The sequence below is a fragment of the Falco biarmicus genome, chromosome 6 (assembly GCF_023638135.1).
Source record: "Falco biarmicus isolate bFalBia1 chromosome 6, bFalBia1.pri, whole genome shotgun sequence".
NCBI classification, from domain to species: domain Eukaryota; kingdom Metazoa; phylum Chordata; class Aves; order Falconiformes; family Falconidae; genus Falco; species Falco biarmicus.
The window spans coordinates 7,516,890-7,543,257 of record NC_079293.1 but is presented as its reverse complement, the minus strand read 5'-3'; the positions used below and the strand labels follow the sequence as shown (position 1 = coordinate 7,543,257).

At 41.4% G+C, this 26,368-nt stretch overlaps 1 protein-coding gene and 1 long non-coding RNA gene across 3 annotated transcripts in view; both read right to left on the bottom strand.

The window, feature by feature from the left end:
- Positions 1 to 14,983: 14,983 nt before the first annotated feature.
- LOC130151845 (uncharacterized) lies at positions 14,984 to 18,921 on the bottom strand. Its single transcript, XR_008822743.1, has 2 exons — positions 16,971 to 18,921; positions 14,984 to 15,548 (listed from the first exon to the last, which is right to left on the bottom strand). It is a non-coding gene; the product is annotated as an uncharacterized LOC130151845 (long non-coding RNA).
- A 521-nt stretch (positions 18,922 to 19,442) lies between these two features.
- UBE3D (ubiquitin protein ligase E3D) overlaps positions 19,443 to 26,368 on the bottom strand; it is an 84,551-nt gene continuing 77,625 nt past the window's right edge. For both annotated transcript variants that reach the window (XR_008822567.1, XM_056343560.1), the window contains one exon: positions 19,443 to 21,127. Coding sequence is in view for 1 of the 2 variants with exons in the window: in XM_056343560.1 (XP_056199535.1) it covers positions 21,107 to 21,127 (21 nt within the window). In the remaining variant the exon portion in view is untranslated. The remainder of the gene's footprint in view (positions 21,128 to 26,368) is intronic.

Here is a 26,368-nt window from a genome sequence, read left to right as displayed (position 1 = left end):
ATGAATGAAACCTACTATGTAACTCTTGCAGAGTCTTATATATGCTAAGCTATAGTAAAGCAAGTGCAGAAATATGCAGAGTCCCTACATTTCCTTGGCCAATGTTTATTTTGGAGGGTGAGCTCTTTTTGGTAAGGAACATAAACACTCTTATGTTGTATAAGAACTGTCATCTGTCCTGCTTCCAACTGTAGCCAGAGCAAGCTGCTTCAAAAAGAAGTTTCCAAAATTCTAAATTTGGCTTTTTTAGAGCAACTTACTTGCTCAAACCAAAGACAAATGTCCTGAAGCAGAAGAGTTTATAAGGCTTCAATAACTGATAATTTTAGATCTGGTGATTTCCCCTTAATGCCAGAGTTAATGAAGTATTATTGTTTCAACTGCAGAACCTTGAAAGAAACAGAACAAACAATAAGGAAATAGAATAAGCACTGATTTAATAACAAAACAGGACCGTGCCTTGATGGAGAATAGGCAGCTGCAGCCAAGAAAAGTGGTGGAATATCTGGGTGCTACCATGTCATTTTGGACAAACATGGTAGGAATAAGTCCAGTAAGTATAAGAAACAAGATAACTGTAATCAAGAGGACTAAACTCTCAATGGGATCAGTCAACATCTTCAGAGCAAAGTAACTTGGTAGCATTTCTTATCCTTGTGCATATTAATATTTTTGGGCTCAGTGTCCAGACAACAAAAAGATGCTCTATCACATTGGCCTTTGCATAAAATTTCAAAATATTTCTTTTTCCAATCCAAAAATGCAACAAATTGGATGGCCTGTAAGGATTTCAAAGCTACCAAAGAGATTTAGGGCTGAGCTCAACCATGCTGCTATGGATGCCTGTCATGGGCACAGGAAGAAGTGCTTTAGTCATTGCCTGTCTAATAAGCTGTGACCATGGACAGCAGACATGGGCTGAAAGCTGGATGCTCTGAATCACTCATTAAGTTTCTAAACGGCGCATGGGGGGACGGACATAATATGATTATCAAACGCACAGCCTCTACCAGCACTAATGGATCTGGGCAACAGCAAATTTTCACTGGCGTTAAAAAACCTCTGGAGAAAAAACCCAGCATTTATATACCCTCTTTATTTTTTGCTATAAAGATCCCCAAGAATGATGACAACTATTTTTGATAAGAACTGGAAGACATACCTAAAAGTCAGCTACACTGATTGCTTTGTTACCTTTTAACTTCTCTGCCTGATGGTCACGCTGACAGGTTTGACACTTTATTAAGTGGGGATTGGTAGCAATATCTTCTTGGGTAGACTCTTGACACCTACCTCATCTTATTATTTTCCTGTGCATCTCCTCCAAGGGCTGATTCATTTCAGTAGCATTTCTCACAAGCAGAACCCATTGGAGCACAAATTGACAGATGAGAATATGAAGACTTCCAGTTATCCAGCTCAGTACTCATAAGTGGTACAGGGAGCCATGCCAGAGGCAGCTAACCAGGACACTTGCTGAAGTCCCTCAAAACCGTACGTGTTACTGAGTGAATTTCAAAGGGAACACTCAGCCTTCCTAGTTTACTTACTCACTGAAAATGATACAATGTGAATCGAAACACAATCCCCCATTTCTCTGCTTGAGAGACCTGGCCAATTCTCTTGGACTGCAGAATATCTGTCTTACTGTATATGACAGGTATACAACAGAAATGAGCTCAGTATGATTTCAAATGAAAAAAAAAAAAATACAGTAGGAAATACATAACAAGAGAAGAGAGTCCATATCCTATCTTTCTTAGATGAGCATCCCACCTATGGGCTAAATAGGTGAATGTCTTCTGCTTAGTGAATTGTAGCAATATTCTATGTAGTCAGCCACCAGAGCTGGCATGGAGAAAAGGGTAGGATTCCACGGCTGGTGCAGCAGAGCCCCACCTGTTACTGAACCATGAGATGATATTGCTGAGCCAGCCCTGCATGTGGAAAGACTCCTGTCTCAGGTACCCCATGTCCTGGTGATGAGTCTGTCACACAGCGAAGGTCAGGTCCTTTCAGGCAAAGGTGCAATCTGAATCTATGCCTTCTACAGCCCAGGTAAGAGCTCTGCCCACTTGGTCAGCATTTAAAACGGACTTGCACTGCTCTAGTCCTGTTGAAGAGGAAGTCTAATATTCACCACTCTTCCTTTTTTCTCCCCCCAAAGAGTGTTACACTTAACTCTGGGGTTCAGAGTCATTAAGAGGCAGGAGCCTGTCTCCCGTGCACCTCCTGGCTGCTTGCATTCTTCCCCTCCCGGGGGTGCAGCCCCGTGGGGCTGTGCACAGCATGGGCTCCATAATTCTGCTGGGCTGCTCTGCCAGTCCCACATGCCACAGCATCTCACCTTCATTTGTCAAGCTCGCTTTCAGCATGCCCTCAGCCTTACTTGTGGTTGCTAGGAAGTGCTGCTTTTTTGCTTGGGAAAACAAAAAAAGGAATGCAAAAAGAACTGGGTAAATACTTAGGGGCATGCGTTATTACATCTATGCCTTTGTTGCCTTGCTTAAGAGATGGCAGCAGTAATTCCCTTTGCTGCTTTATGACTTACAAGTGGGAGTATGGTGCTAACAAATGTTCTGACACGATTGCTGGTGAAGTACTTGCATCCCCAGCAAACCAGGAGCTGCTCATGAACAAAGAAAGAAATGGAGAAAGACAAGCTCGTCCTTAACATACAGGTCTGCTTTTTCAGAGAGGAACAAAACCACACCATGACTCAAGTGCACCAGTGGCAAATTCCCTCAAGGCTGCTGAGATTCTGGTGTGCTCACCAGCATCCTACCCTGCTAAGAGCCTCCGTAGGGATCCCTCAGTGAGGGAAGAGGTGACTTCCCCTCCTCGTCCCTAGGAGACCACTTTTAGGGCTGTGGCAGCCTTCAGCAAGAAACATCTTGTTTTTAACCAAGTACTTTAACTCCAGTAAGGTTAAAGCAAAATCCAAACTGGGGTGGTTATTTACAGCATCCAAAATAGACACCACAGTAACAAAGGTCGTTTAAGGCATATGAAAGAGGGCTATGCTTATCCTGCCTACAAGAGAAAGTATAAAAGGTCCTTTTTATTCAGTATCTCACCCATTTGCTGCAGGTGCTTTCCTGCCTGACATGTCAGGGATGTGGTCTCCCTCTGCATTATGTGTTGCAGGCTGCACTTGCCAAGAAAAAAACATTTCCTCTACACCATCATCTCTAACTAATCTCCTTTCCAGGGGCTCTCAGTAGATTTAGTTTTTCCTCTTGAAACTTTCTTTCTTTCCATCTTGAAACTTGCTTCCTTCTAACTTACTCAGCAGATGATCTTGACACTTCTCCAGTTAAATTAAGAAAGTCTCACTTCTCTGGAGATGCAAATGTCACTTTGTCAGACCAGCTGTCATCCCCTGTACTTTACTAGCCAACAAGCACCTTCATGACTGAGTGCCGCTTTACCTGCTGAACCTCTCCTTCCCTGCTATGGTGACTCAATTACTTTTAATGTGAAGGTGTTTCCAGGCACCGAAGTTTGTATTTAAAATGAGCTAGAATATGCATAAACACCCTTGGCACAAACATCTAATGTAACAAGTGAACACAGTCATTATCATCCCTTGAATGAGATGGTAAGACTGGGCTTAAGGCAGCTGAAGGAGACAGAGAGGAAAACCTTTCTTCCAAATAAGCCATGAAAATATCACAAAGCATTGACAACAGAACAGCCTTTGGCACCTACAACAGATATGTTCCTGGAAAATGTCATATTTTCAACCCACGGTAACTCTCTATGGAATGAAAGGCAAATCCAGTACAAGTAACAATTCAAGGGAAAAGTCCAAGCTATTTTGCACATACATTTGAATAAGGGTCAATTTTATTTTGAGCCTACTCTTGGGATGACCCGTTTCCGTTAAGGCTTTCTATATGTTTCTGGATGGGATGACAAGCAAATGACAATGGAGCTGACAGCTCTATTAGCTGCAGAAACAGGATGGGTGAAAGCTGCGTTGTATCACCTCTGGATAATGAGCTGGATTTCTGAATGCAGCCTAGATTCTTGCAGGACAAGCCCCAGTGTGACAGGGTTAGTGGTAGATGAAGCAACGCCAGCCTGAGGACTTCTTTTATATCCAGGGCCTTTACTAACGTAGCTACTATATATAGCGTAGAGAAGGCAGGGGAAGTCCTGAATAAGAGCTCTATGCTCAGCAGAAAGCACATTTCGGTTACCTGCAAAGGGCTTGCCGGACAAGCCTCTGAGCAACATGCTGCGGGTGTAATCAACCCAGTGTTTTCCCCGGCAGCACTCCACCCCAGCACAGCTACAGGTCAGGCTGGTGATTCCTCACCTTTCCCTTTCCACTTGCACCACAGCTCAGGGGACTGGAGTCAGTGGCTGTAGGGGTGCAGACAGAGGGGTTCTCTCTGTTTCTGCTCCAGGACCTTTCTGCTCTCTCAAGAAAGGCAAGGCAGGATTCCCCAGGAGGAGCCAGGCGGGGTTCCTACACCGTGGTATGCTGCAGGGATGGGGGCAGCTCTGTGTATAAAGGCGTTAGTGTGTCATGATCAAATGCATCGAAGTCAGAGGTGGTGTTTGCCTGCAGCCGGGAAGCTCCCCGTTTGGGAATTCCTGGTATTCCTGCATTCAAACCAATGCTGGTTTTCCTCTATTAAAACATACACTGGAATCCTAACAAGCTATCCAGACACGGGCTGTTGCTAGGCACGCCTAAAACATCGGCAGTTGCTCTTTTTTGTCTCATCTTGCTTGGTTAGCTGTTGTAGAAATCTGCTTCTTCCAAGATTTTCCAGAGAAATACTTAACTGTGGAGAAATTTCTTCCCTTCTCTTCCCTTTCTTTGCCTGTGAAAAAAACCCTTTAAACAAGAAGGATTTTATAAAAGAGAAAGAAAAAAAAAAATGTAAAAGCACACAAAACCCCTGAACGACAACATTTCTGTTTCTATTCTGAAGTGGTATTAAAAACATGATTTACTGGAAAAATACGTGAAAAATATCCAAGAGAACTAACATATTCCAAGAGTTCTTTAGACTATTATCTTTGTGGAAAAAAACCATTTTTGGTGGAAAGGCATTAAACCTCTTTTATATAGGTATTTAATAAATGGCAAAAGTCAAGAAGGGAACAGAAAAAAGGCTTGCTATTATGTGGAAGCATAGAGACAGACACACAATAGGCATGGGGACAATATTTTTTGCCATATTCCTAACTCAGATTCTTGTCAGTACTGCAAGAGAGAGAAAATCCTTCTAGAATTCTTTACATTCTTTCATATAAAATCTCTCAGCACCCATTTTCTCCCTGCATTAACACAACTCACAGCACATTCAAACAAAACAAAAAACCCCCAGTTGTTTCCATTTTTTAGTTTATAACTTGAGTCCAGAAGAGCAGAAGGGCCTCCATTTGTGACATGGCGAAAATAAATGTAATGGGAAAGTGGGAGGTGCAAATGGTTACCTTTCAACTATTCCTTCATTGGCTGTACTAAATATACTTCTCAAGCATACCTTCAGATGGAGAATACTGGAATTGCTGTAGCTCTGCAGCGAAACAAGAGGGGGGAAAAATGCATGTTGATTTGAGAAAAGCAGATATGGAAGGTGATCCATGGGACTAAAGAGTGACAAATTCAGAAACTGCCAGACATTAATGAGATGTATTGATCTAATTAGCCAATGTAACATCATTTATCATGCTAACCACAAGAGACATGCACATAAAAGCTAGTGTTTGAAGGTCACGCTCATCCATAACATACCTACCGTGCTACACAAATGTCCAGCTGTAGAGATCTGTTTTACCTGGGATCTGTTTTAGACTGGGAAAGAAGTTATTGAAAGACAGTTTTGAAAAGCCTCCGTATGAATAACACAGCGCTATACGTTGCAATCGGGTCCATTCATCCTCTTAATAATCCGGGGGTTCTGGATTCACAGTGTTTAGTGGATTTAAATATTGGAGGAAAACAATAAAGACTTACTTAAATGGTAGTATCTCTAACAAGGTTGGAACGTGTCAGGACATTTTATTGTTTTGTAAGGGCAGGTTCACACCTGCCAGTCTTTTCTCCCAACTGCCTCTGCCTGTTCGTTATTCAGGGAAGGACTTAAACAATGATAAGGCTCCGAAAGAATTCTCAGTAGGAAAAAGCTTCTTAAGGGCTCATTTACAGTCTCAGCTAAACAGGAGTAAGACTCAAGTACCCTGACGAGTGAAAAGAGTTCCTGGTGATACATGCCAGTGTAAATGAGAGCTTAATTTGGCCCTAAATGAGAAACTCTGTCAGCTGGGGGCTCAGATATCCTACAGAATTCAGTGCTGCCCCTCTGACACTGGGCATTTCTCTAATTGGAATTTCCTTACCTTAGTGTGAAATTATTATTTTTAATTAAGTATTTAATGCCATTTTCTTTTTCATCTTTTCACTTCTAAAGCTTGTGAAAAGTGTTTTACGAGTCGTATTTGTTTCAGGTTTTAAGCAGTGCATGGAGCTGTTATCTTTCCTAAGCATCTATTTCTTTAATTGAAACTCCTATTCTAAAAAAGGCATAATAGCACTCATATCTATTAATTCCCCCACCCACCTTCCAACCAGGAAGAATGAGAAAGGTGCATACACCTTCCATACCCACTGCGTGCTGTTCTGGAAGCACAACTTGCCCTTTGATCGCATGAACCCTCGATCAGGGGAATCTCAGATTGCAACAAAACAAAACTTTGCAAACAAAGCAAAAGCCCTCCTGCGTTTCAGGGAGTAGGAAAGACTTCGGCACTAACACCTACACAAGTGACAATCAGCACGAGGTCAAACTCGGCTGCAATGACTTCTGCTTGTGCTCATTTTGGATGCCTCAGAGTTCAACAAGCATGTTGGAAATTAGAGCCCAATCACAACTTTTTCAGTAAGTCTGGTTTTGCTATATTTAAACTTCCTTTACAGTGGCTGCACAGGAGAGCCAGGCTGAAGGATGCTTTCTGCTATAGAAAGAAGCAGGGCTGGTTTATACTGTTTTGGCTCTGTTTTGTGCAGAAGACAGAGAGCTGAAGTCTTAATATAGGTCTTCTGTTTCTTCTCTCTTTGTCTGCCTCACCCCTACTTGTTACCTTTCGACGCTTTCTTCAGGGTAATTTAAATTATTATTTATTTTTTTTTAAGTTAACACAGTACTAAAGGACCATTTCTAGCACAAAATGGCAAAAGTGATTGCCCAGGGAAGCTGGTGTTACTTTCAGAGGTTAGAGGGCTACATTCCTACTGACATAAGAGATACAGGTTGCACAGTCAGGAGTATTTGCATGGTGCATTAATAGCATCAAAGGAAAAAGCCTGGTTAATAGTTTTTTAGTGAGAATGCAGGCACTTAGCAGGGCCCATTGGAAGAGTTCAGCCTTTAGCTTTCTAGGTTGTTTAATGTAATATTTCCTTTAGGACCCTGCCTTACTCTTCAGATGATGTTTCTCTTGCAGGGTACTCAAGCAGCAAGGGAACATCAGCAAATATGTGAAATTTTATCTGCTATTATCTACACTAGGGACAGGGCATTTATTTGCCCACTAACTTTCCTGTATTACATATACTTCCTAAAGACCTGTGGGATGTTCAGCCCAGATAATACAATGAAACTCAGATTATACAAAAACAGCACATACTTGAGAAGTCACCTCTTGCTCTCCAGTCAGTGACAACAAGGATAGACAGCATCCCTCCTAGGTCTTAGCAGCTGCCTGTAAAAAAAGGGACACCCCTGACAATTTATCTGAGCATCTGGAGTGCAGCACTTTCGAAAAGGGGTCTCCTAGAATCCCTTAAAAAGACAGGATTATTCTGCCTTCTGCAAGGCAAGCATTAGATCTGGATGGCAGAGGTGGAATTACATCTTTCAGACTAATCCTTGCTCCTTTATCCAAGGCAGGAAATTCCAAACTTGTCATCATAGCAACACGCACACTGCATAACCCATTTAACTTTTTGCTTTTCAAACAGATGGATTAAAACAAAAGAAGCAGTGCACATTTTAAGAAGTCTGGACACTATATTTATATATATTTATATGTATACTCATATATATATTATATATATATAATATATATACTCAATGAGGGTATAAACAAGCTGTTGCAGTTTAATAGAAGCAGAATTTCCCAGACTAGCATGAACTAATGGATAATTTGCTAAAACAGATCTGCAGTCTCCTTTTGCCATAGGAGCCCAGCTATTGTGCTGATTTCAACAAAAGAATGATTGCAACTACAATAAACACCCTGGAATCTTGAAAAATATGGGAAGATATCAGTTGCTGTCAAACAGTGCAGAAACAACACAGTAGTGAAACTAATAAATAAATACAAACAGGTTTAAGGCGTCCTCTTTAGCAACACTATCCTATGGGTTAAAGATGTGAAGATTTAGCTTTTAACCGTTCTGGCATACAAGGAACCCATCCTCTCCCCTGTGTAAATGCTTCAGTTCTTGTTCCTGGCTACATAAATCACAGGCAGGGTAAATGTATTATGAGTGAAGAGAAGGAAATAATATGATCTCCTAGCAGTCACTGGGAGCAACAGCTTTTCACATATGTGCCAAAATGCCACACAACTATTAGTATGGAACAAGATACACCTTCTTTTACAGTGTATAGTAAATCCATATTTTATCTATTAAATCCTTGACTGCTTGTCCCCAAACTCACAGTCTTTAACATGTTTCTCCTCATAACCTCTTTCAAGACTAGACTCTGCTTTTCTCCCATTTTATAATCGCAGATGGTAGACATAGCTAGAGACAGGTACAGATGCACAAGAAAGAACTGGGTGGCCACATCCCAGAGCGCCAGCCACAAAGCCCCAGGTTATACTGGGCAAAAGCCATAGCACTGAGAGATGAAAGAAGTCGCTGCTCTGATATAACATGACAGTGAAGAAGGGCCGACAGAGTCCATAGATGCTTCTGACATGTTACAACTCCCTTGGGACAGTGGATACACCTGAAAGTGGGAGACAAACAGATAATACAACATTGATCACGTTGTCCACATTTTGTGATCACAAATCAGTTTTCTGTTGACAAGGCTCATTTTTCATGGCAGCATCTTTGTCTCCAAGCCTTTGCCAAACAGTTATAACTTCATCAGTGCATTTGGGAATACATTTAACAAAATTGCCTTTTGCAGAAGTGAGATAGCACCAAAGCAATGCAGTTCTGAAAAACAACACTGAGAGAAGGAGAAAAGCTATCTGGAAAAACTAGTGAAGATGGCCCTCAATTCCCTAATAAAACACCCCTGTGCATCGTTGCTTGCCTATTATTCTCTTTATGAATTACAGTAAAATGAAATTACCAGTTTTGCAATGTGTGCAACACCATTTCATTAGAAGGTAAGAAGTCAAAATTGCACTTTATTATCAACAAACTATGTCCGTATTACGACTACTCATATGAGACCTTTAATCTTGAATTCCTCAAGAAATCAGATGCACAAGACATTATTATTTGAAGTAGCGAGCCCAGTCCCTGAAGCTTTATAGGAGGCTGTGTCTAAACACACGACAAGCTGAGAACTCCTTAATGCTTTCCTCCAAATAATCAAAAGCCTTTCCATACACATCATCAAAAACTTAAACCCATGCTTAGATTATGTGGCAAAAAACTTCAAGGCAAAAAATACCAAATGTAGATTTCCTTTTGCGCATACTGTATCATCTTCGATTAGAGGATCATATTAAATTAATAACTAATAATAATCTGGGATCTCTTCTGCACCTGTACATATGGCATTCCTGTGCAACTGTTGTGCGTGCATTAGGGCAATAAAGACCATGGTATGTTTTAATATACAAAACACATTGCTCATCAGAGACTCCTGCAGACACTCCGTCCATCCATCCTTGCCCTCAAAGCCAGGCCACTTCTATTAGTGGCCTTCTGTTTGAGCAACACTAGCTTGACATGAATTGTTACGTGAAACAGACTTAAGCAAGACAAAGCCCTTCTAGTTGGTGGTGGTAGGCAGAGGAATGCAGAACGTCATGGTGAGAGACCAGCCAGCCTTTGGCTGATTGACATAGCTTGCATTTCAGAAACGTTACTAGTGACATGGTGAAGATCATGTCACGTATACTCAATAGATCACATTTTTAAACACAGCTTGATGGCAAAAAAGTTCCTTCCAAGTAAGTTTCAATAAAATACATCAATGACTTAGCACTTGCTGTCTGTGCTGCTGTCTCATGGAGCTTTGATTCAAGTCCATGATCCCAAAGTCCTCTCTTCCAGATATCTGAAAACTTGGGCTCGGGATACCTATCGCACTTTCACAAAAGAAAACCTTATCACAGGGGCATCTCCAATTACGGAGGGACCTCACACAGAAACTCGGGACCATGGCAAACCCAAACACCTTCCCCTCCAAGGCACGCTTCTCTCACTCGCCTCTGCTAACAGATACACTAAGCAGGGTGCATGTTTAAAACAAGAAAACAACCACCCCCTGCTCACCCCATGAGATCGACACAGCAGGCACACTGCACCCCTCTTCTGCAGAGAGGAAGGTAAGGCACACCTGAGAGGCGCTGCCTGTGTTACAGAACACGCAGAGCTGCTCCAACACTGCAGCGAGGACAGACTCACGCCACACAGAATGCTGGGTCTTGTGGGTAACTGGCTAGCTGAAAAGGGTCTCATAGACATAGTCCAGCTGGCCGGACAAAAATGCACATCACTCTCAGCTTATCTGAAGTAAAGCAAAATACACTGTCTTTGGCTGTCCTTGTTACACAATATCAGGAAGATTTTGGTGGGAAAAGAATGTTGCAGGTGGGAACAGATAACTACAGAAGAGAAACTAGGGGCGGGCTCGATATTTAGGCAACTAACCAATAATGAGCTTAACTTTTGTAATTGTATGAGCTAATTATAACAAGGCATAAAAGGTGACTGTAAGGCACAATAAACGAAGTCTGCTGATCACTCATATTGAGTGACTGTGTCTTCCCTCCGTCGCAACAGGGTCTGAAGAGTTCATAGTTCAAAAAAGCTTATATAGGATATAGTGCATTATTGTTACGAGCCTGGGATATAAATAAATCGCACATAGAAGAGCTAAAGCACAGGTCTGTCACAGGTCTGTCAAAAGGCTCTTTGAACGTTTATGCACTCAGGCAGGGAAAGTATGGGTCCACCAAGTCCCATCTGTAGCCACAAAGCTATCAAGGCTAAACCACCAAGCACTCAACCTCAGAGCAGCACCAATTTCCATCAACAACTACTGGAATTTGACCAGTCTTGCTCCCACCACCATACTTTGGTCTCAATTTATTATCAGGCTGCGTTTGGCATTCCCAGCAGAAGGGATGGAATATAACGCTGCGTTTCTTAAAGGAGCATTTGGTTACCGGAATGATAGTCTCTTTGTACCAAACATTAAAATTCCAGACTGCGGGGGGGGGGGGGGGGGGGGAACTAGAAAAAAAAAAAATTTGAATGGACCAGCAAGAGAGCGCTAAATAAGAACAAGACAATCTGCAATTTAACAGCTGAAACATATAATACAGCAACACCTGTCTACCACAGGCGGGGGACTCCATTCACTGGAGGTGAATGTATGGTCAGGAACATGTATGGTCTGGTGAGTGTCGATGACAGCTGAAGGGCTGATTCTGCTTGGTAGATCAGGACCGGCACAGGGCTTGGGATGACAGCATTGAGATCCTGACTTCTGCTGAGGTCTGATTTCAACCCTCAAGGTTCAGCCTCCCAGCGGAAACCAGGAAGAGAAGTAACTGCCCAGAGAGAATAGTAGTTCCGCCTATGAGCCAATCTTACTAAACATTTGCACTAGTGACCACAGCACAGTGACATGGTCCACTAGAAATGTTTTAAGAACATTTGCTGATGTGAAAGTCAGAAGCATCATAAATAAAGCAGGATCAGAAAACTAAGGAAAGAATCAAACATACAAAGCACAATGTGTGTATGTGTATATGTACACATAGCCACAAAGCATAAGTACATGTGAAATACTTACGAAATAATTAGATTTTTCTGCCAGAGAATAGTGGCGTTCTTTGGGTCTCCACGGTTGGAAATGGAAGGGAAGAAGAGCTGGGGTGTCTGCTATGAACCACCAGTGTGCCGCAGACATGAAAAAAAGAGAAGCACTCACTAATGTGTGAAGTGAGGTGTTCCAAAAAGAAATAAGGAACCATCAGTGTCACTTTGATAAGATGCACACCTTGTGCACAATGGGCTCGCTCCTGCACAAGGGAGATTAATTCAAAGTGGGACTGACACAGAGTTTGGTAGAACACAAAGTCTATCTTTGGGAAAGAAACCACTAATAAAATGAACACCGAGGAGATGGAACTGTTCCCTAAACATGGAATGAGGTTTAAGAATCCAGGAAGAAATCTAACTACCTACATGAAGGAATGCTGTTGGCACAAAAACAAATGGGTGTAAATTAGCCTGGGATACACTTAACCCAGAAATCAGAAGATTCCCATCAGAAGAGTAAGGCTTTGGGTCAGTTTTCCAGTAAGGACAGTAGGACAAAAAAATCCCCAACTGATTAAATTTAGGGTGGATCAGGATATGAAGAGAGTCACATGAGAGGGAACCACGTGGAAGTGTGCCAGCTGTACAGGAGATGATATCTAAGTGATGGGAAAAGTCTTGCAGGTTCTGAACTCCAGCTTTTTTGAAAATGCTTTAAAATTATGTTCTATGGCCAAAACAAAAATTATTAATACTAACAATGGAACATTTGTCTAGTAGAGTAAGAGACAAAAATCCACTTTACAATGTGAAATGATACACAACAAAACAAATAGCCCACGTGAAGTCTTTTTTACTTATTAGTCTTCTGGCAACTATAACAACAAATTGCCGCTCGTTTCCACTTCAAACGAAAGTTTTCTAAATTTGGTGAAAGCTAATCTACTCTTGTGCAGATGGTGACTCTTGCTGAGCAAGTGTCAAAATATAGAAGAGGAAGGTACAGATTGTAACGCAGACCCTAGTAAATCCACGGGTAATTAGAAATATTAGTTAAAAAAATCAGCATTGCTATATGACAAGATGTTCTTTTGAGTTCATGAGACCATCGAAAAAACCCAATGAGCTAGGAAATATGTTTTCATTTGCAAATTATGACACCAATTCCAAAATCCCCAACCCACCAAAATGTTTCTTCATATGCCTGCAGCAATCTAAAAAGCACTTCTAAAGACAGGAAAAAACGTCCATCAGGCACGCTGTTAATATCTTTTCCCTCTAAGCATCTTACAGAGCCCTTTGTCACGCTGTGCTCCCTGTCTTCGGCTGGGCTCGCTCATGTCTTGTTTACTTACCTACACAGAGAACTGCCAGAGCTGTGTTTGCTGTATCGGAACAGACACCGCTCTTTGTACTCTTGAGATAAGAGGTTGCAACAGTCAAGCCGTGTTTGTGCATCTCAGCCACAAAATATGATCTTAATAATTACTGTGAATCAACTAAAACGACAACTTGTATCTTCTTCTCAATAGCCATTAATTTAAAAGGCACTCTTAATTTAGTGCATTTTCATTTTGCTTCAAGTTTAAGGATATTTATTCCAATAAATTTGCAAACCCCTTTTCAGCAACAAAGCAGAAACTGTAAATTGTCCCACACCTCTGTTTTCTTTTAAAGCTCAAACAAAGGACTGTTCTTGCTCTTCTCTTATTAGGTCCACATAAATCAAAGCCTGGTAAAGGGCAAGTCTAATAATCTGAGCAAACAGCCCGCGTGAACTATACAACCGGATCGTTACATGTCATGCTTCCCATTACTCACAGACAGAAACTTTTGACAAAGTTTACAAAGAAGTTGAGAGCAGAGCCACTGCATCATGAATATACTCAATAAGCCTATTAATCTAGGACTGTATCAGGCAGAGCTGATAGAGCACTGACGGAATTTCTTTCTCCCCTCTTCTTGTTTTGCAGCCAATGTCCTTCTGCTGCATTTTCACTCTTGCGCTGCACTGAGCCCTCCTGATATGGTGATACAATGACAACTGACTCCGTGGCTGTCACAGAATCACAATGTGGTCAGGGTGGGAAGGGACCTCTGGGGATCATCTCCTCCAGCCCCCTGCTAAAGCAGCTTCACCTGGAGCAGGTGGCACAGAGTCGCATCCAGGCAGGTTTTGAACGTCTGCGGAGAAGGAGACCCCACAGCCTCTCTGGGCAGCCTGTCCCAGTGCTCTGCCACCATCAAGGTAAAGAAGTTCTTCCTTATATTCAGGTGGAGCTTCCTGTGTCACCGTTTGTGTCCGTTGCCCCTTGTCCTGTCACTGGGCACCACTGCAAGGAGCCTCGCCCCGTCCTCTGGACACACTTGCCCAGACGTGGTGTGAGGCCTTTCTGAGACATACCCAGCCCTATTTCTACACGCGTGCCAACTCAGTTCTATATTCTGAAGTGGGACTGAGAGGGGAAGACAAGAGACGTCACCTCCCTCCTGTCCACACTGCACGTTGTTGGCTGATGTAAACTGGCAATGGCTCCACTGAAGTCAGGACGGCTACAGCAGCTCTATCGTACTCGCGGTCCGTCCCTCATCCACGTGACTTGGTTTATGGCCACACAGGGACTTTTCTCCCAGCTGCACTGCTGAGCAAACAACCTTGTCGCCGACAGGAGACCCATGACCCTTATGATACAGTCATAGTTTTAAAAGTGAGGAAACACGTGTAGTAACAGACAAGATGGCCAGCCAGCTGGGGTTGTAATTAGCTGGTATCAATAATGAAGGTGTAAAGTCTGTTTCACAAGCCCCTAGCTGGTGGAGCTGCCAGTGACACAAACACATGGCAGAGCCCTCTGCAGGTCTGCCTTCCTGCCCGCACTACAGAAAACCCGGTTATGGCAAAAAACCCCCAACCAAACCAAACCAAACCAAACAAACAACAAAAAAACCCCACAAAAACTTTGCAATCTTAAGGAAATGATTAAAAGCATGTATGTTAAAATGACACTTTATATTTTGAAATAAAGTTTTCTGTTGTTTACATGGTAAATTAACACACATTTATGTCATCCCTGAACACAAGCGGGTGGAAGCAGCATCTATCACTAAGGACACAGCACACAGACCTGCACAATCCACGTGTTAAGACAATCGGATGGCAATGAAGCATGTACCACTGGACACGATACAGCAGTGACACAACAACATTACTGCCAGGTTCAAGAGAACAACATCTGAAAGTACTGAACCACAGAACCGCGGGATATGAACACAGCAATTGCTGTCCACAGTAAGAAAAATGCCATGTTTCAATCAGATACTGGAAGATACACATGTTGCTGCTGAGCTGTTAGCAGGTGAACCTGCAAAATTCCTGCTATTCTGTGAACATTGCCTAATGCTCCTCAGCATCTGCTAGAAGGCAATTCAGCCTGCTCCGAAAGAATAAACCAAAGTAGTCTAGTAAAGACAGAGTTGCTCGATGTTTCTATAATTTGTCCATCTGCAGATTTTTTGCAGTGCTTCTACAACAGTGATACTCTGGTAGCCAGAAAACCTGTGGAGGAAAACCGAAAGGAATGAGGCTGATGAGCTAATGCAGTACCTCAGACCAGTTACCTGTCATTTATAACGGAGCACAGTTGGCTAGGAGAGAAATGAAAGGACGCGAAGTCTAAAATTGAAACCACAAAGTGGTGTTCTGGGAGAATGAAAATGAAGGCAGCAAAACAGAAAGAAAATTACTGAAAAGCATTTGCATTTAAACCCAGAATGCTTGAGTGCAGAAAGATCTATTATAAATTTTAATTAAAGTTGCTCCTTATACAGACAAGTTTCTCTACACAGAAAAGTAAAATGGAGGTAAGCTAGAACTCGGCCTTTGACTCACAGGGCAATACCAGTACAGGTCCCTGATCAAGCCTTTTGTTATTATTGTTCAGTTTATTCTGCCATGCTCTAGTGGGGATTTAGACAAAGCTAGAGAGCCACCCTAATTTTGGAATTAAAATTAATCCCATTGGGACTCAATTTGGTACACCAATTTAACTAACCCAGTTAAATGGTCAAACCTGTTTAAAAGAAGTAACAAGTCCTACACTAGTATATTCCCCCTGTGACCCGTTAATGACAGAAACAATATTGTTGCTAATGGAGGGAACAGTACTGGTCTGACAGATAGGCATGTTTTCTGCACCACAGCGATAGCCATCTTTATAACCCAATAGCACATTAAAATTAAAGCTGACATTTTTAATATCTTCTTGTTGCCATACACTATTTGGAAACTGCATATTAGGAAAGGATGCACATCTATCTCAGTTAATGTGAGTGGGGGACTTCTTAACGTCATTGCTGATTTATTATTATTACTTTAAGACTAACAGCATGCTTGGCACTACAGAAAGCAAAAATTAAGACACTTTCTGCAGTGAAAAATGCAGACTTAACAGATAAAAAGTGCTGGGGAGAGAGGGCAAGCGATAAGAATGACAAAAAATTTCCTAAGAACACAGCTTCTAGGCTAAGTCCTGTCTTGCTGCGTGCTTTTCCATCTGCACGGAGATACTGCCTGCACACTTCAAAACCAACACGCTTTCTGTTATGGATGTATCCAAACACGGCATTTAGACTAGACTAAAATGTGCCACTAACTCTGGATGCTAAGAAAATAACACAGTAAATAATTGTACTAATTGTACTTAAACAACTTTTCAAAATGCTGATGTCAACAACCAAATGGCATCATGCTATTCAACAGACAGAGAAATGGAGGCAAGGTGTCACGGTCCACTCAGCGGACTCGTGATGGGTCGTTTACTATGATCTCAAAGTGCAAAAATCAAGGCGACCGCGCCAAGGGGTTACGCTTTAATCAAGCAGCACCACTTTATTGTTTGCCCATAAAGCGGCGTGCGATAGGTAGAAAGACAGAAAGTGAAGAAAAAATAAAGTAAAAAGGAAAGAGGATTATAGCTACCACCACGGGTCCAAGGCGTCCCTGTGGTCCCAGGTCCAGGCAGCGTCCCGCCGGTCCTTCCGATCGTCGTGATCCTTGGTGGCGATCTCCTAAAATTCAGTTGCTAAAGAGTCCTCTTTTATGCCGAGCAATACACGTTGCTCCTCCTCTGGCCCATGGATTGTTGTCAGTCTCTGCCTTCTTGAGCAAGATTATCACGCATGTTCTGGTTCGTCGTAACGACAACAGTTGTTGTGCGACCTTATCGTAGTTGTTCCTTCCAGGGCCGGGTATCAGGGAGCGGCACAGTACTCCTCGTACCGTGCAGTTCTCCTTCAGGGTCACTGGGTCTCGGTGTCCATGAGGAGCACATTCCATCTCCAGGTCTCTGTTAGCAATGTTGAGACAATATCGTTCTCTTTAGACCGACTCTTACACAAGGGCAGTGATAGGCAAAGGTCAAGGAAGGAGCCTTGATAGGAACTCAACACATTTTCTTAAGCCAAGTCCACTGTTCATGAGAGCCCATGGTTAACTGCTAAGATCGCCCTGAAAAAATGGCCCAGTTTTGCTTTTATAAAGCAGCTAGAATGCAAGAAAGTGTCGTGTGAAGCTGTCCCATTTCAAGTCCACTACTGGCTAAGTAGAAAAGATCACATAAGAAATAGGAGGGGAAAAAAAAGCCACAAGTGTTATCTGCAGAAACAGGAATTCTGAATAATGTATTGCCTGGTATCTGGGAAAGTATCAAAAATATATTTTTTTCCTGAACACGGCCTAAGAAATCTATTTTTAAATGGAAACGTGTCCGAGGCATTTATATATTATCATATGTGGTCTGATATTTTCCAGATAATGTCAATGGTTAAATGTTAATGGAGGTCTCAGAGCTGGAACCAAGAAAGGGGGAACATGACACTGTCCTGCCGAGATGCATCAGAAAGTTTTATTCTTTTTCTTTTGGGGACTTTGCAACTTCTGCTTCCAATCGTGGTGGGTTGACCCCAGCCAGCAGCTAAACACCCACTCAGCTGCTCACTCACACTCTCCCTCCCCATTCCTCCACCAGCATGACGGGGTAAAGAACAGGAAGATCAAAAGAAAATTTGCGGGTCAAGACAAAGACAGTTTAATAAGTGAAGCAAAGAGAAAGAAAAAAGGGAAACAAAACCAAGTGATGCAAACGCAGCAACTCACCACCTCCGACAAGCAGACCAATGCCTAGCTGTTCTGTGCGCAACCATGACCTCGACCCCATTACCCCTTTCTTCCTCCACAGTTTTTACTGCTGTGCATGATGTCCCTTCGGGGGGGGACACAGCTGTCCCCACTGCGTCCCCCCACCTCCTCTCTTCTTGCCCATGCTCAGTCTACTCACTGGGGGGAGGTGGGGGCAGAGCAGGAAATCAAAGAGAAGGTCCAGGTATAGTCAAAACATTGGTGTGCTACCAGCACTGCGGGAGCCACAAACCCAAACCACAGCACCATACGGGCTGCTATGAAGAATATGTTAACTCCACCCCAGCAAGACCCAGTTCACCAACATATAGGGTAAAAAAGAACAAGGAAAATCTTTAAACATACGTAGCCAGAGGGCAAGCTCCTAAAAAGTTTAATGTTTTAAGTGTACACGCTGGGCTTAGCCCTCTCTCAGGTTTTTTCCTCAACCATTAGCTCCCACAGATGAGCAGCAGACCAGGCAGTATGGGAGTGATCTGTCTTTCATCTTCAGAAGGGTTTTTTTCCCCAAAAAATACTCCCAGTGAAATGTCTGCATTCATCATCTGGATGATGATCTGTCTGCACTGGAGCATCTCCCTTCTGAGGGAAGCCTGAGAGAGCTGGGGCTGGAGAGGAGAAGACTGGGAGGGGATCTGGTCAATGTCTACAGATACCTTAAGGGCGAGTGTCCAGAGGACGGGGCCAGGCCCCTTGCAGTGGTGCCCAGAGACAGGACAAGGGACAACGGGCACAAACGGTGACACAGGAAGCTCCACCTGAATATAAGGAAGAACTTCATTTTGATGGTGGCAGAGCACTGGGACAGGCTGCCCAGAGAGGCTGTGGGTCTCCTTCTCTGCAGACATTCAAAACCTGCCTGGATGCATTTCTGTGCAACCTGCTCCAGGTGAAGCTGCTTTATCAGGGGGCTGGAGGAGATGATCCCCAGAGGTCCATTCCCACCCTGACCCTGCTGTGATACTGTGATCATTCTGGAACCAAGTATGTTACCAGAGATAGATCAACTCTTTCTGGCCACAATACCAAAGGCGGCATGACATGACAGAGACTGAACCTCAAAAGCATAAATATTCTCTGACATAAGATGGCTCCATACATGCAAAACCTTAACAGGGGTAATTTAAATAGGTCGGAATAGATTTTAAAGATGGAGTATTTCTATGTGACATGAATGTCTTCCATCTGCAAATTGCTCAGGCATATTCTGGGAAGCTGAAACTGTCACAGAAATTAAGCAGAACAAACAGTAAACTGATTTAAAAAATATATTTTGTTCATAAAATGAGTAAACATTGGTGCATAGACAAAATACCTTAAAGCTAGATAATTTCGTCCCTGAATACAAAACTCCGAATACTTTTGTTCTTCCTTCAATACTGAAAACTACAATAATAACAGAAAAATACGATGATAACCAGACTGGGAGCTAGGAGGCCTCAGCTCCTTGTCTTTGGATGTGTAAAACCCAGATAAGGTGCCCAACACTTCGCAGGGTCAAGTCCTACATTATGATCATTTCATGAGTAAAGGACATGTTAACTTTGCTTGAAATCCAGGAACTTTCAGAGAAATCATCTAACAGTAATATTCCCTCCAGAGTCCATCCTCCTAAAAATAGTTTTCCAACAAAGTAGGATCTTTTTTTTTTTTAAGAGGGGCTTTGAAAAAGCCAGCCTACATAAACAGGCTCTCTTGTCTTTTTTGTTTGTTTATTTGTTGGTTTGGGGTTTTTTTTCTGTTTGAATACCTTTTTATACCCATTTTGAGAACTCAAGAATTGTCACGCTAGGTCAGCCGAACCATTCCAGTACCTGACTGATTTGCCAAGAGCAAGTTTGAGGAAAACTGCAGATAATGGAGGCAGATACGGGATAAGAACCTGGAGGGATCAGGGGTCCAAAAGAGATGGTTGATACTAAAGGATCACTTCCTTCTAGCTCAAAAGCAGTCAATTCCAATGAGCAGGAACTGAAAAAAAAATGCCAGGAGACATCTTACCTGTTCCTTAGCCTATGCATGTATACCATCCTGTTCTCCTGGACAAGGGAAGGCAAAAATTGCTGATAACTAAGTGAGTAATCCACTCCAAAGCCAAAAATGTTAACAACTTTTGTATTCCATGGAAATGTGCTGTCATTCCTGTGGAAGGCAACTGAGCATCCATAACAGACAATGATGATTCAGAGTAGCTGTATTGACTTGCTACAAGTATCTTTCACCTCCGGCAGTTTCTGCAAGGCCAGCCTTCACACACATGTTCTTTTTTGAATTTGAAGGAATAATTATTCCAAGTAAGCATAAAACCTTGATTTTCTAAAACATTACCAATTTTTAAAAATTCAAATGAGGTATAGGAATACATGAACTGTCTTCCCTCTCTCCCAAGAAGGAAGATAAACCTTAATGTGGAAACAATATACATGATAAACATATATATTTGACAGAAACTAGAATTTACATTTTAAAGTTGGACCTCTAACTTTACCAGAGCAAAGAAAGTAAAGACCTTATGTTAGCATCCAGGACGTTAAATATTTTAAAACCTTTCTCTCCTACCAGCTGTGAATTTTCCTACTGACATATAGGCCACTATCAAACACTGTCTGATACAGGTAGTACTAAGATACATAGATAATTTCTTTTTAGCAATCAAGAGATCGTAACAGTCATTCCAGCTGGATGTGACAGGAGTGACAGGTAAGTCACTCTTAGAATGACATCTAAGAACGTACTGGATGCAAAAGTTAATTCTCTCTGTCTTTGGCTTTGAAACACGTCCAGATATGAAGAGTAACACATTTTGTTTCGTATTGACAGTGGATTTTTTTCCTAGAAGTCACGTCATTGGAAGTCATCTCAATGTTTCTGCTGAAGATGAATTTCAGAATAGTCTTCAACGCAGGTATCCACATTCTTCACATCTTCAAAAAGGCAACCTGTAAAAGGAAGCAAGAATAACACTGTGATTAGTCTCAACACTGTGGGTAAACCAAAGATGTTTCATTGTATTAACTGAAATTACATATTATAATCATCTTTTTATTTTATAAAAATAACACACTAACATAATGAAAGAGCAGAGGCTATATTTGAAAGCAGTGTTACTGTCCCATCACTTTTCTAATATGTGTCTCCTAAAATTCCCAAGCTTACTCTTTTTGCTCAAGCACTACACTGCACTTGTTGCTGAACTACATAGCAAACTCTTTTTTTTCCCCCAGAATAACCAAGCACGAGGTGTTCATCTTGTCTAACTTAAAAGGCTATTTGATAGAATTTTGAAACTAGACCAGATTAAATCTTGGATATATTCCCTGTTTTGTCCAAGTATTAGCTTGTTTGAACAGTGCTGTTGCTGTAAGTGAAATCCTGATTCCAAAGTCAGGACTAAAACTCCTGATGGAAAGTCCAAAGTCGTAAAGAAAAAATGCCTTACATTTTAAAGTGACCAGGAACCAAAATCCTACCCTAGGGGAGAAGACAAATACTTGTATAAGATCAGAACATTGCAAATGACACTCTTCTTCTTTTTAGTGCACTAAGTGGACTGTCATGTCGACAGCTATTCAGAGGGAAGGTGAGCCATCTAATACAAGAGACCTATAGGATTTCTGCTGTCCCAACTCAGTTGTTCTTGGTCACATGCATGCAGCAGTTTCTTGCGTATGGTTTTGGTTTTGTTTAGCCTTCTTCAGAACCTGCAGGATACTAACTCAGAAAGTTAAGTTAGCCGACTAGAAACATAATCACATGTCCAGATTTTCATCTGCCAAGAAGATTGCCTCAGATATTCGATGGAGAACTTTGCTGATCACAAGGACAGAAAGAAAGATGGACAGATGCCACCACAGAAGGACAAAAAAAACCCAACCCCTGAACAACCACAAAAAAACCCAAAAAACCCAGAACAGTGTTCCAAAAAATATAGCCTGTATCTCCTACCCCACAAAAAACACACAAGAAAAACCCCCACATTTGAGACATACATTTCCCCTTTTTTTTCTCTCCAAGACCTTTCAACGTTCACTTAAGTGAAGATTCAAATTACTATCAACTACCACTTTGGATTTTCAGAGCTGACCTTCAATCACCAATCTACTTGATACCATGACTAAAGAATGCATGAAGAATGATCAACCAGAAGGAATTGAATTAAAGCATAAAATACCACCAAGTGTTCAGAACAGAGGGCAAAATAGAGTAAAGACATTTATTTGGATCCTATGCCCAAGGAATTTATAAGAGAGAGTTACATGTCTGCTATAGAGGATGCAAAAAATTAAGCAAGTTTTAACATATCTAAGAGACTTCTCAGAAAAACATTCATGCAAAGGATTCATATCTAAAATAACATGACTACGAGGCATGAATGGTTAAGAATAGCAATTCTTGGTTAAAGATGAAAAGAAACCCACTAACAGCTATTAGAAAGTTGCCATGTTGCTACATGGAAGGGTTTGTACAGACAAGACAACTGAGATCCCCAAAAGCTTCCACATTTCTGAATCATTCCTTTCTTCTTCCAAACTGGAACTAAAATTCAGAAACAATAATTTTCATGTAGAACATAATTTTTCAGAATCGTCTATCAGCAAACCTGCCCAGCAAATAGCTGGCTGGCCAGGGTGGAAGTCTGCCTGCTTGCCCATGAAAATCTCATCACACTGACATATTCCCACTAAGTGTTTTCATTCAGCTCAGTCAGCATTTTCCAACAAATTGGAAAAAGCTGTTACATCAAAAACATTTCTGTCAGCTCAAGCAAGGGGTGTTGCAAAAGCTAGAGACTACTCATCATGTAGGGAAATTTATCCACTAGGCCAAAGACTCCTACCCTGAAAGACATAAAATGAAAGGAAAATCAATACAACTGTCACCTTTCTCATTATTTAGTTGCTCAGATGAATAGAGACGCATAATTAATAGCAAATGTAAAAGATTACCTGTGGGAAGAGTCACAAGTTACAAGTAACAGAGGCTAGGGGTGAAATCCTGGCACCAATTAAGTCAAAGACAAAAGTCACATTGACTTTAACAAGGTGAGAAATTTGTCCTTACATTGCAAGGATAAAAAAGAAAAAAATCAAGAAAAGCGATAACCATCTCAATAGACAAGATTCAAAATTTTAAGCATATTTTTCTACCCAAGATTGCAGGCTCCTTTGACACACAGTTTTGAGGTATCATTAGAGTGGATATATTTGTTTAATTTGACTACTTGCTGTATTTTATAAATTTTCACTCCTTTGAGAGGATTATTTGCAACATAATGTTTCCCTAGACTGCCAGGCTCCCCTACTGACCAATAAATTGAAAAACATCAAAAAGAATCATTTATTATTTTCTGTATTTATATTTACTAACAATGTGAAATGAAAAGAGCACGTTAGATCATCCCTGCAGTTGACATAGCTAACAAAAAAAGGGATAACACATGGAAATCATAAACTGCTTAAAAAATACCTGCAACACATGAAGATATTTGAGATCAAAACCAACTGAAACTAAACCACTTAAGTTCCACCTTATCTGAAGTTCAATATGAAGAATATAAAATATTTCTTTATTGTAACTGTAGATGCTCTTGAATCTCTAAACAGCAGCAAACTATATGTTCTACATAATAAATGAATTATCATAGGTTGGGAAAGTGTTTTCCATGTATTAGAATACTTTCTCTGCAAGATAGACAACTACTGGCCTATTCCAGGTCTACTAGCAATTTTTTCGGCAAAGTCTGCAAATGCAGTATTTCACTGTTACTAGCACATTTTGAAAGAAAAATAATGTGCTGAACAGCTATCTGATCTATGAACTAAGGTTTATCACTAAATTCAGAATAAAAGTCAGTTTTGTAATCAGTTTGTTCACAGATTTTTAATTGACCTTACCTCAGCACGCTGTCCCCTTCTTAAATCACTCAGCATAGCTATCCATCATTAAGAACTGATTTTTATATTCTATTATCCTTACTTCTATAATGGGAGACATTGTTTTGTCATTTTCTTTCAATTATTTCTGAAGACAATAATGATATCCTATCTCATAGTATCAAGTGCATCTCAGCACTCCACCCCATTATTTTCCATGGAGCCAGAAGCTGCTAAGACCTGTGGATAATGAATGAACATAAACTCCACATTTTCAAGCATTTTAAGAGATATCAAAACAGAGGGAGCAGCAGAGCCCCGCAGACGTACAAAGGATATAGCTTACAAAATAATTTTTCTTTAAAAAATAAAGCAGAAAAAAACTTTGTTAAATGCTTTTGCAGCCAGGGCAAGTTAAGAAACCCAGGTTGTGATGTTCAATTCTAGAAGCTGTGCTCTCTTAGCTTTCCCAGGAAAATGCAAAATGTCAAACTGTTACGCATACTCCAAACTACATGAGAATGGTACTAAGGAGTGAGTAAAGCATCCTGACAGTGAGTGTACTTAATGTGGTCAAACTTTGCAACAGGTTGGCCAGACAAGCGATGCAATCTCCTTCTGTCCTTTGCATATTCCAAACCTGACCAGAGACAGCCTGGGGCAGCTGGCTCTGGCTGACCCTGCTTGAGTGGTGAGGTTGGACTGGGCAGTCTTCAGAGGTGCCCTCCAGCCTCAGTCATTCTGTGACTCAGTGATAATTTTGTACATACACACACACAAGCAAGTTAAGCGGCAGCACTATGCTGGTGGAAACTCTTTTACTATAAGCTACAAAACCAGAGGCTGACAATATTCTTTCCTCAGCAGGGAGAAGGCAGTTATGGTTTCAGTCTTTCTGAAACTTTCCAATAACATTTTATTTTATAGAGTGTTGGTTTATATTGGACATAAGGAAGAATGTTTTTATGATGAGGGTGGTGAGACATTGGTACAGATTGCCCCGAGAAGCTGGGAATGCCCCATCGTTCGAAGTGCTCAAGGCCAGGCTGGATGGGGCTTCGAGCATCCTGGTCTAGTGGAAGGTGTCCCTGCCCATGGCAGGGGGTTGGACCAGATGATTTTAAAGGTTCCTTCCGACCCAAACCATTCTGTAACTTTGTGTGTGTGTGTGGTTTCATCAAACTGTGCATCAAAGCATTCTATTGACTTTATACAACAAAAATCTCAAGACAACAGTGGGTAAAGGGAATTTCCTACTGTATTAAGCATCCATTCACAGAGTCAAAGACTGACGATTAACAGGTGAAAGAAAAAAGTTGTAATTTCAGAAAGTATTTTGAAAGCTATGAAGACCTAATGAACTAGGGAGATAAAAGAAGGTGGTTCCAGATGGCAGAAGCTGCTGGAAAGAAATCTCTTCTACCCAAGCAGTAACACTTGGTGAGCGGGTGGAGTGGATGACTGCTCTAAGAGAAGCAGAAGCATGACTGTAGGCAGTTAAACAATATATTTTATAAAGAAATGCAATCTGCAAATCCAGTGCATACAATCTGTCTTGTGGAGCTGACAACAGACAGAGGAAACAGCACTAAGAGAAAATCATTTTCTTGCCTAAAAAAAAAAAGTGAAGGAAAAGCAGTTCAATCTTTCAATCATCTGCAAGAAACAGAAAAGAAGCCAGATCCTTAATCTCAACAAAAGCTGAAAACCACTGTATGCCAGAAGATGCATTCCCATGCTCTAACACAAACTTTTAAACTGTTCTTATGTTTGAATTCTCTTTAAAGGAGACAACGTGAATCACGCATAAATAAATATCTCTGTGTTATGTCTGAGGACACAGAATTTCTAATACCTATGTCTCTCCCAAGAGCTAAACAAAAGCAGGTAGAAGACACACTACAGAATTTCTCTTCAGTATTGGAGAGGGAATTGTACTTGCCTTTACTCCTGCATAATAGAAAGGAAAAGAGTGGGCTGAAAGTAGTTACTTATGCTTCGGTTTGAGCAGAAGAAAATGAACCTATTAAACCTACGAACATTTCCTGAAATATGACTGTTCTAGTTTTGCTTTTCCATTGCACAACAAAGAACAAAACTCCACCACCAGGCTCAAAACTGAGGCTTAAATGCATAAGAGACATTTTACTGTTGTCTTCTTTGAACATTAGACCAATTTTTAGACAGTATCACACACAGTTCATAATGCCACATTGTGTTCTAGAACACAACTTACATGGCTATCTTAAATTATATCTACTGCAAGCGGACAATCTGTACAGATACCCGCGCTTTAATCCCGCACGT